Source organism: Ornithorhynchus anatinus, chromosome 12 (genome assembly GCF_004115215.2).
Source record: "Ornithorhynchus anatinus isolate Pmale09 chromosome 12, mOrnAna1.pri.v4, whole genome shotgun sequence".
NCBI lineage: Eukaryota > Metazoa > Chordata > Mammalia > Monotremata > Ornithorhynchidae > Ornithorhynchus > Ornithorhynchus anatinus.
The window spans coordinates 37,867,229-37,878,593 of NC_041739.1; the positions used below are offsets into that span (position 1 = coordinate 37,867,229).

At 51.8% G+C, this 11,365-nt stretch overlaps 1 protein-coding gene across 1 annotated transcript; it reads right to left on the reverse strand.

The window, feature by feature from the left end:
- Positions 1 to 1,526: 1,526 nt before the first annotated feature.
- On the reverse strand, positions 1,527 to 8,357 carry RPL34 (ribosomal protein L34). The gene is made up of 5 exons (XM_029077136.1): positions 8,283 to 8,357; positions 4,488 to 4,562; positions 4,304 to 4,403; positions 3,741 to 3,844; positions 1,527 to 1,655 (listed from the first exon to the last, which is right to left on the reverse strand). The coding sequence occupies exons 2-5, from the start codon at positions 4,550 to 4,552 to the stop codon at positions 1,571 to 1,573; spliced, it is 354 nt and encodes a 117-aa protein (XP_028932969.1). The 5' UTR covers positions 4,553 to 4,562; positions 8,283 to 8,357; the 3' UTR covers positions 1,527 to 1,570.
- Positions 8,358 to 11,365: the final 3,008 nt, after the last annotated feature.

Below are 11,365 nucleotides of genomic sequence, written 5' to 3' on the forward strand. Positions count from 1 at the left end.
GGACACATAGGTGGGTGGCCCTACTGAGCATGAGGTTCCTAGTCAGATTAATGAAATCAGGCTTGTGAGATCACATGGAAGCCTTTCGATGGACGCTGAACAAGAAATTTGGGCTAGATAGACCTTAACTTTCATCTCTTTTCGGTAACATTGTAAAACTCACACACGAGTTTTGCCTCACTTCCGACGCAAAACCCAGATTAGTCCCAGAACGTACCTGGCCATGTCCGAGTTGGCGGGACTCTAAACCGTATCCTCTTTCTGAACACCAGCGGGTGACTAGTTATCCAAGTTGTTTACGGAGCACTTCCTATGTGCAGAGCACTGCGCTATGCTGAAAGAGTGGAGTGGAAAAGGAAACTGCCTTTCTATATTATGGCTTTATTGGGAAAGCAGAGTGATCAGTTAATCTTACGGGGCTGATGAGTTTGCTTTGGCACTTACGATTCCACACAAGAATCGAAGCTTCCTGTGTCAAAACCAAACCTAAAGCTGCATGAAGCGTGCCTCGGTGGAAAGAGCGCAGGCTCGGGAGTCGGAGGTCATGGGTTCGAATCCCGGCTCTGCCGCTTGGCAGCTGTGTGACTGTGGGCAGGTCACTTCACTTCTCTGGGCCTCAGTGACCTCATCTGGAAAATGAGGATTAAGACTGTGAGCCTCACGTGGGACAACCTCATTACCCTTTATCTCCCCCAGCGCTTAGAACAGTGCTCTGCACGTAGTAAGCGCTTAACAAACACCAACGTTATTATTATGATGAATAAGCGATCTGGCTCACACCATTAACAGCTCCCAGAAAATCTGCCTCCTTGATCAGCTAGCCGGGATTTGCTACCGGTATTTCGTTCCGAATCTGCCCAAAAGGAGTGAATGAACGGATTAGTCCCGCAGATAGGATGTTTTGGTTCGACGTGTAGATTTAGATGGAGAGGTCAGTGCCAAAACTGTCGACACTTGAGAATTTTAGCTTATTTCACACAAGCCTCGGGCATTTTACGCGACCATTAGAAAATCAGGGAGGCGAATTCAAAAGCACTCGGGTGCCGGAGGGACTAACGTGCCGTATTTTCCGCGCTACTTTGTACAAATCAAGTTCCGGGTGCTTGTGTGCTTAGCTGTTATCCTCAATTTATGTAGCGGCCTACACAAGGCAACAACAGACACCTCTAGAAGTAACACAAACATTTCAATTGCTCCACGGATTTTCCTGGCAGCAAAGAACTGAACACTGATACTCCAAGTCTTTTCGCTACATAGATCTAAATAGGAATCCAAAGGCATGGGTTGACTGGGACAGTTTAAAAGGACGAGAAAACTTTGCCAAACGGGTTTTTAACGTGCCCCTGCGAGGTAGACATTATTCCCAAAGGACAACAGGCTGAGATACTCCAGGTATTTTCACAATCCCTAGATCTGAGATCTGCTTATGCTCTACACCTGCACCAAAGGATCAAAGACCGGGAACCCTTATTCTGTGCGCCCACTAGACAAACCCAAGGCAGACCTATTAAGAAACCCTCAAGAACAATGTTTTTATGTTTCATTTATTCAGAAAAAAACATGACCTCTTTTATTTGGCTTTTTGACTTTGCGCTTGTGCCTTCAACACCTTCACGACAATTTTCTGCTCCTCGATAAGGAAAGCACGCTTGATTCTGGAGAGAGAAAAACATTCCATGAACACTCTCAAAACACAGACCCGCTGGCCACCGACCTAAACAAGGCAACGCATCCCGATCCAACGGGTTCTAACCTCTTGAGCCCCGCCTAATTTCTATCCTGCAGCTGACACGGTGGGCCAGCTCCCCCGTTCCACTGGTCAGCGGTATTTATCGAGCACTAGCGCTGCCCCGAATGCTTGGGAAAGTACGAGAGATGACTCACTGTTAAGCCTCAGTTTTGCCGAGGCTAATGCCAAATGCCTCTCCGCTCACTCCCCAGTTTCGTCCACTGGATCGTCTTCCGTTTCGTATGTTTTAACACTGGGGTTCTCGCAAGGCTTTTCTAGAGAAGCAGCATGGCCCACTGGAAAGAGCACGGGCCTGGGCTCTAATCTTGGCTCCGCCAGGGACCTGCTGCATGACCTCGGGTAAAGTCCCAACTTCTCTGGCCCTCAGTTACCCAATCTGTAACGTGGAGATTCAATACCCCTTCTCCCTCCTACCTAGACCGTGAGCCCCACGTGGGACCCGCCCCAGTGCTTAAACATCACAATTATTATTTTCTGGGCCCCCTACTTCCATCTGATCACATACTAGAACGATTATTAAGTGCCCACTGAGCACCAAACACGATACTAAGCACGGAGGTACAGGCTAATCCCGATGGCCTCCTCCTCCTACCTCTAAGCGTACGTCCGTTTATCCGCCTCATCTCTTGCTCGCCACTATGAAGTCTCCACTTTAATCTCCTACCTGCCTCACCAAAGCCCGCTGCAATGTTGTTGTTGACTGGTGATTTTTCCATCTCTCGCACCCATTCGATTCTCCGCCCCGGTTCGAGCTACGGGGACTAAACCAGCCGCCTCAGCTGGACGTCCTGACTCCGGCCTTCTTCGGGCGTCACAGAGCATACGGCCCTCCTCACGACACAGACCCAACCTCAACCGGCCTTCCATTTCCCTCTACAGCAGCGAACGCTCAGCTTGAGGGTCTCCACCGACTCTCCTCGATTTACGCACCTCTACGCAGATGACATCTCCTCCCCCGACCTCCCTCCCTCTCTCCCGACTCGTTTCTCCTCCTGCCTTCAGGACGTCTCCGCCCGGATGTCCGGCTGCCTCCGGAAACTCAACGTGTTCAAGACTGAGCTCCCCATCTTCCCTCCCAAACCCCGTCCTCTCCCTGACTCCCCCGTCACTGTGGACGGCACGACCGTTTTCCCCATCTCACAGGCCCGCAAGCTCGGTGTCGTCCTCGGCTCCGCTCTCTCGTTCACCCCACGCGTCCAATCCGTCACCGCTCACCGTCTCTGCCGCTCACCACCTCACGGTCCCCCGTCGGGACCTGTCCCACCGTCGACCCCTGGGCCACGTCCTCCCGCTGTCCTGGAACGCCCTCCTTCCTCACCTCCGCCAAACTCTCGTCCCCCCCTTTAAAGTCCTACCGAGAGCTCACCTCCTCCAGGAGGCCTTCCCAGACTGAGCCCCCCCTTTCCTCTGCTCCTCCTCCCCTCCGCACGGCACGTGCGCGTATCTGTACGTATTTATTATTCTATTCATTTTATCAATGTGTACAGATCTATAATCCCTCTTTATTTTGATGCTATTGATGCCCGTCTACTTGTTCCGTTGCCCGTCTCCCCCATTCTAGACCGTGAGCCCGTTCCCGGGTAGGGATCATCTCTATCTGTTGCCGAATTGTTCTCTCCAAGCGCTCAGTACAGTGCTCCGCACACAGTAACTGCCCAATAAATACGACTGAATGAACACCAGCTTTTTTTTGTCACTCAACTCTTGTTTCTGACAGACCACAGCTTTCCCTTCGCCCAAGTCCTCCCCTAAAATCATCTTACAGTGAGTCCTTCCCGATCCGCTCCGTACCCCGATTCACACCTACCCAAAAGCTACATCTAGCGTAAGCTCGGAACGGACCCGTGGTAAATCACCACCACTTCTACTAAGCTGGTATTAACGATTAGAAAAGCCTGGAACATTCTTGAACTTATCAAAATACTAGACAATCTGATTTTTAAACTTCAGACTAAAGCTGACTTCAGCGGATGGCCAAGATAATCATCACCTGTCGCGGACGCATTTGGCGCACATGGAACCACCGTAAGCCCGGCTGACGTGCTTCTTCGTTTTAGACAGCCTCATGAGAACTTTCGGCCTCACGGCACGGACCTGTGGAAAAAGGAAAGAAGAGATTGGGGGAGGGGGCTCGGCGTCGAAGGAAGATTTCCGAGGTCAGAAATCGGACGGCTGCACGACGGAGAATTTTAAGTTCGGCAAGTCCTGCCAATACGCGTCTTCATCGTGCAGCTCGGCTAGGAGCCCGTTGCGGAATTGGGAAACGCGCTTCGGACGACACAAGAGAACCTAATTCCTGTTTCGTAGAGGAGAACTGCCCCATAACGGAAGGATCCAGAGAAATCTGACCGGCAACCGACCCGAGGCCAAAAGTTGTGTGTAGCTCGACGACACGGCACTCTGACATCTGCCTCTCAATGAGCCCCCGCTAAATATTCCAACTTGAACCAACGGGGGTCACGGAAGGAAAAATGCTTGAGGATAAAAAGGCGAAACGAACCGAAGTCGCCAACGGAGCCTTAACAAAAATCTGGAAGCCAGGGCATCACTTACACCACGCAGTCTTCCCGGGCACACCCCACATGCGGATTTCGGGGCTTTCCCAACTTTCTTCGTGTACAGGTAAACGATCCTGTTACCTGGGGTTCGGGACCTGGGTGTATCAGGGGGAGAGAGTTAGCTCAGAAACCCAAACAGTGCAATGGATCGAACATTCGGCGAAGAAAGCAATACTTACAGCCTGGTCTTGTTCGAGGCTGTGTTGTAGGACAACCTACGGCGGTACGTCAGACGCTGGACCATTTTTTAAAGTCTAAATGAGGAGAGTCGGCATTAATAGCGGCTTTTCCCCCTCCCCGCTTTAACCGGTTTCCCAGTAGCACGGAGATCGTTTCCAATATCATTCTACATCTCAGACCACCATCGACGGCATCTATTGAGTGCTTACTGTGTGCAGAGCACTGTCCTCATCGCTTGGCGAGTACAGTCCAACAGCCAAGCCTCTGGGAGCCTCAGTTTCCCCTTCCGTAAGCGGGCACGTGCCGTACGTGGGGCCATCAATGAGGATCTTACCCTCAGCTCGTCAGTCGGTGAACCCCTCCCCTACGATTCCACTGTATCGTACTCTTCAGTCATTCATTCGTATTTATCGAGCGCTTACTGTGTGCAGAGCGCCGTACTAAGCGCTCGGAACGTACAATTCGGCCACGCGATTCTTCTCAACGCTTAGTCCAGTGCTCTACCCAGAGAGAGCGCACGACGCCACCGACCGCCCCATACCGCTGCTCAACTCCTCTCCCCGATTCCGGCGCCACTGACCCACCCTACGCCAGACGCTCATAAGCTCCGAGCTCGGGACAGCGCCTCGCACACGGCAGGCACCCGGCCAACACGATCCAACGAGTGAACTCTGTGGAGTGCGGCCTGGCACAGAGTTCGGAACGGCGCCCGCCAGACAGTAAGCGCTCGACCCACACCGCAACCATCGCCACTCCCGGCGTGAGGGCGGCAAATGACTTCCCTCTGTTCTCCGTGTGAGTCGGAGTCGAGGTCTGACCCGATCATCCGGTATCTATCCCACCGCGTGGCAACTTAAAAGACGCCTTAATTATCATTCTCCGTCGCTAAGCCCTCTCCCGGCTTGCCCCACCCAACTTGGGGGTGAGGAAACCAACGTAAACTGGGCTTGTATCCACCCCAGCGCTCGGTAATCATGTTGGTATTTGTTAAGCGCTTACTAGGTGCAGAGCACCGTTCTAAGCGCTGGGGGAGACCCAGGGGAATCGGGTGGTCCCACGTGGGGCTCACTGTCTTAATCCCCATTTCACAGATGAGGGAACTGAGGCACAGAGAAGCGAAGTGACTCGCCCACAGTCACACAGCTGACAAGTGGCAGAGCCGGGAGTCGAACCCACGACCTCCGACTCAGTACGTGGCACATGGTGAGCGCTTAAATATCACAGTTATTACCCGGGACGGGGGCTACGTCCAACTCGATTTGCTCGTATTATTATTAATCGTATTTACTGGGGGCTCACTGCGTGCACGGCACTGTACTAAGCACTTGGGAGAGTACGATATAACATCAAACACATTCCCTGCCCGCAACGAGCTCGCAGTCTCGAATCCATCCCCGCGCTTAGTACAGCGTCTGGCACGTAGCGAACGCTTAACAAGTACAACGATTTTTATTCCTTGGGACAGGGACGGTGTCCAATTCCATTTGCTCGGACCCACGCCGGTGCTTAGTACAGGGCTTGACACACGGTAAGCGCTTAACCCCGACATCGTTATTATTATTATTCCTTGGGACAGGGTCCAACTCCATTTGCTCACAATAATAACGTCGGTATTTGTTAAGCGCTTACTATGTGCCGAGCACCGTTCTAAGCGCTGGGGTAGACGCGGGGGAATCAGGTTGTCCCAGGTGGGGCTCACAGTCTTAATCCCCATTTTACAGGTGAGGTCACTGAGGCACAGAGAAGTGAAGTGACCTGCCCAAAGTCACACAGCTGGCAAGCGGCGGAGCCGGGATTCGAACCCAGGATCTCTGACTCCGAAGCCCGGGCTCTTTCCACGGAGACGCGCTGCTTCTCACACCCACCCCGGCGCTCGGTATAGGGCCTGACATAGCACAGCGTGGCTCGGCGGAGAGGACGGGCTTAGGAGTCGGAGGTCGTGAGTTCTAATCCCGGCCCCGCCACTTGTCAGCGGTGTGACTCTGGGCAGGTTACTGAACTTCTCTGTGCCTCAGTGACCTCATCTGCAAAATGGGGATTAAAGACTGCGAGCCCCGGGTGGGACAACCTGATAACCTTGTATCTCCCCCCGGCGCTTGGAACAGTGCTTGGCACGGAGTAAGTGCTTAACAAATACCATCGTTAGGATTGTTATTACTCCTTGGGGCGGGGATGGGGTCCAACTCCGTCTGCTCGTAGCCACCGCGGCGCTCAGCGCAGGGCCTGACACACAGTAAGCGCCGAAGCCCACCCTTAATATTACTCCTTGGGACGGGGTCCAACTCCATCAGCTCGTTCCCACCCTAGCGCTTAGCACAGGGCCTGGCACATAGTAAGCGCCGAACCCCACCGTTAATAATCATTCCTCGGGACGGGGTCCCACTCCACATTCAGTCTTAGCCACCGCGGCGCTTAGCACAGGGCCTGACACGTAGTAAGCGCTGAACCCCCCCGTTATCATCATTCCTTGGGACGGGGATGGGGTCCAACTCCATCAGCTCGTTCCCATCCCGGTGCTTAGCACAGGGCCTGGCACACAGTAAGCACCGAACCCCACCACTATAATCATTCCTTGGGACAAGGTCCAACTCCATCTGCGGGCGCTCAGCACAGGGCCTGGCACGCGCAGTAAGCGCCGAAGCAGCGTGGCTCAGTGGAGAGAGCACGGGCTTTGGAGTCAGAGGTCATGAGTTCGAATCCCAGCTCTGCCACTTGTCAGCTGTGTGACTGTGGGCAAGTCACTTCACTTCTCTGGGCCTCGGTTCCCTCATCTGTAAAATGGGGATTAAGACTGGGAGCCCCATGTGGGACAACCTGATTCCCCCGTGTCTCCGCCAGTGCTTAGAACAGTGCTCTGCACATGGTAAGCGCTTAAAAAATACCAACGTTATTATTATTATTACCATTATCATCATTGCTTGGGACAGGGCTCAACTCCATCTGCTTGTACCCACCCCGGCGCTCGGCACAGGGCCAGGCACATAGTAAGCGCCGAACCCCACCATTCTCATCCTTCCTCGAGACAGGGTTCAACTCCATCTGCTCGTAGCCACCCCGGCGCCTAGCACAGGGTCTGACACATAATATGCGCTTACCACCACCGTTATCATCACTCCAAGGGGCAGGGTCCAACTCCACTTAGTGGTACCCACCTCGGCGCTTAGCACAGGGCCTGGCACATAGTAAGCGCCGAACCCCACCACTATCATCATGCCTTGGGACACGGTCCAATTCCAATTGGGGGCGCTTAGCACAGGGCCTGGCACATAGTAAGCGCCGAACCCCACCATTAATATCATTCCTTGGAACAGGGTCCAACTCCATTTGGGGGCGCTTAGCACAGGTCCTGACACGTAGTAAGCGCCGAACCCCACCATTATTATCATTCTTTGGGACAGGGTCCAACTCCATTTGGGGGCGCTTAGCACAGGACCTGACACGTAGTAAGCGCCCAACCCCCCCATTATCATTCCATGGGACGGGGTCCAACTCCATCTGCTCGCAGCCAGCCCGAGCGTTTAGCACAGGGCCTGGCCCATAGTAAGCGCTTAACAAGGCCCATCACGATGATGATGATGATGATTATTATTAATTGTAAGTCCGGTCCCAGCGAAGCCTCGGCCCCCCCCGCCGCCCTCCCCGGCTGGGCCCCGGGGGCTCCGGCCGCTGAAATCGCCCCTCGGCCGGGAAGCCCTCCCGGCCGGGCCCCCTCGGCCCCCTCGGCCCCGCCCGGCCGCGCCGCCCTCAACCCGGATGGCGGCGGATTGTCCCGGCGGGGCCCCGGCCCGCCATACCTGCCACCGCCGACGCCGGAAGAGAGAGAGGGAGGAAGGCGCGCGGCGAGGGTCAAAGTTCAAGGAGGGACTGCGCGAGACCGGAAGTTGGGGGGCTCAGCCGGCTCCCGATTGGCGGGTGGCCGTGGGCGCCGCCATGTTGTACGGCACTCGACGTGAGGGCCGCCCACCGCGGCGGCCGGCGCGAGACTGGCACTATTCATTCATTCATCCATTCATCCATTCATCCATTCATTCATCCATCCATCCATCCATCCATCCATCCATCCATCCATCCATCCATCCATCCATCCATCCATCTATATTTATTGAGTGCTTACTTACTGTGTGCAGAGCACTGTAGCGAGTGATTGGAAAGTACAATTCGGAAGTGATTGGGCCTGGTTTTCTACACACCACCCAGGGAGTTCTAAGTCTCTAGGAGATGCTAAATTCATTCATTCATTCATTCATTCATTCATTCATATTTATTGAGTGCTTACTTACTGTGTGCAGAGCACTGTAGCGACCGATTGGAAAGTACAGTTCGGAAGTGATTGGGCCTGGTTTTCTACACACCACCTAGGGAGCTCTAAGTCTCTAGGAGATGCTAAATTAATTAATTAATTAATTAATTCATTCATTCATTATTTATTTATTGAGTGCTTACTTTCTGTGTGCAGAGCACTGTAGCGAGAGATTGGAAAGTACAATTCGGAAGTGACTGGGCCTGGTGTTCTACACACCACCCGGGGAGCTCTAAGTCTCTAGGAGATGCTAAATTCATTCATTCATCCACTCAGTGGTATTTATTGAGCACTTACTGTGTGCAGAGCACTATACTGAGCGCTTGGAAAGTACAATTCAGAACCGGCTGGGCCTGGTTTTCTATGCCCCGCCCAGGGAGCTCTAAGTCTCTAGGAGATGCTAAATTCATTCATTCATTCATTCATCCAGTGGTATTTATTGAGCACTTACTGTGTGCAGAGCACTGTACTGAGCGCTTGGAAGGTACGAATCGGAGCCGACTGGGCCTTTTCTACGCACAGCCCGGGGAACTCTAAGTCTCTAGGAGGTGCTAAATTCATTCTTTCATTCGGTCGTATTTACTGAGCACTTACGGTGTGCACAGCACTATACTAAGCATTTAGAAAGTACAATTCGGCGACAGATAGAGACGATCCCTGCCCAACTACGGGCTCATAGTCTAGAAGGGGGAGACAGACGGCAAAACAAAACGAGTAGACGGGCATCGATAACATCAAAATAGATAAATAGAATTATAGATATATACACATCGTTAATAAAATAGAGTAATAAATATGTGCAAATACACGCAAGTATACAAATAACTTGATGATTGAAAAAGAATAAAAAGAAAGGGAAAATCAAATAGGACACGATAATTATGGTGTAAAGGCTAAAAGGCCATAAAGGTTAAAGGCTTTTTTTATGCCAGGCACTGTGGGAACAATAATAATAATAATAACAATAATAATGGTATTTGTTAAATGCTTACTGTGGGCCAGGCACTGTTCTAAGCGCTGGGGGAGGTACAAGATGAGTGGGTTGGACACAGTGACTGTCCCACACAGGGCTCACAGTCCTAATCAATAATAACAATGGTATTTGTTAAGCGCTTACTCTGTGCTAGACACTGTTCTAAACACTGGAGTAGATACAAGGCATCGGGTTGGATACAGCCCCCGTCCCCATTTTACAGATGAGGGAACTGAGGGCCAGAGAAGGGATGTGACTTGCCCAAGGTCACACAGCAGACGGGTTGCAGAGCTGGGATTAGAACCCAGGACCTCTGACTCCCAGGCCTGTGCTCTATCCACTAGGCCACCCTGCTTCTCTATAGATGTAGATTAATCAGTTTGGACATAATACCTATGCTACAGGGGGTTCACCATCTAATGGGAGAACAGGTATTTAATTGCCATTTTACAGGTGAAGAAACTGAGTCACAGAAGTTGAGTGACTTATCCGAGGTCACTAAGCAGACAAGGGGCAGAGCCCAAGAATAGAACTTCAGGTTTCCCGACTCCCATTCTTGTGCTCTCATCATTAGGCCACAGATCCCCCAAGGAACTTAATAATCATGTTGGTATTTGTTAAGCGCTTACTATGTGCAGAGCACTGTTCTAAGCACTGGGGGAGATACAGGGTCATCAGGTTGTCCCACGTGAGGCTCACAATCTTCATCCCCATTTTACAGATGAGGTAACTGAGGCACAGCAAAGTGAAGTGACTTGCCCACAGTCACACAGCTGCCAAGTGGCAGAGTCGGGGTTCTAACCCACGCGTTCTGACTCCCAAGCCCGGGCTCTTTTCCACTGAGCCACGCTGCTTCCCTAGTACCGACAACAATAATAATAAATGATAATAATGATATTTGTTAAGCGCTTACTATGTGCCAAGCACTGTTCTAAACACTGGAGTAGATACAAGGTCATCAGGTTATCCCACACGCGGTTCACAGTCTTAATCTGAATTGTACAGAGGAGGTAACTGAGGCACAGCGAAGTTAAGTGCTCAATAAATACCACTGTTTGATTGATACAATAGAGTTGGTAGACATAATAATAATGATGGTGTTTTTTAAGCGCTTACTACGTGCCACTGTTCTAAGCGCTGGGCATGATCCCTATCCTTTCGGTCTAGGAGGGGAAATGGGAGAGACAGACATTAAACTAAATTAAGGAAAGGGAGGCAGCCGAGTATAAGGATCAAAATAATAATGATTACGATGGCTTTAGTTAAGCGCTTACTATGTGCCAAGCACTGTTCTAAGGCTGGGGTAGATACGAGGTAATCAAGTTCTCCCACATGGGCTCACAGTCTCCATCCCCATTTTACAGATGAGGTAACTGAGGTACAGAGAAGTGAAGTGGCTCATCCAAGGCCACACAGCAAACAAGTGGCGGAGCCGGGATTAGAACCCACATCCTCTGACTCCCAAGGCTGCGCTCTTTCCACTAAGCCCCGCTGTTTCTCATTTACAAAAAAGTGCCGCGACGTTAGAAATAGGATCAGTATCGAAGTGCTTAAGGGCTATGGACTATAAACTCTAGACTGTGAGCCTGGAGGCAGGAAATGTG

What these genes read in the sequence shown, in the direction of transcription:
- RPL34 (XM_029077136.1), bottom strand. Translation starts at nt 4,552, where the DNA reads ATGGTCCAGCGTCTGACGTACCGCCGTAGGTTGTCCTACAACACAGCC. An exon ending in GCCTCGAACAAGACCAGGCT is followed by an intron (nt 4,404 to 4,487) that starts GTAAGTATTGCT and finishes TGATACACCCAG; the next exon opens with GTCCCGAACCCCAGGTAACA. An exon ending in GCCCGGGAAGACTGCGTGGT is followed by an intron (nt 3,845 to 4,303) that starts GTAAGTGATGCC and finishes CTTTTTCCACAG; the next exon opens with GTCCGTGCCGTGAGGCCGAA.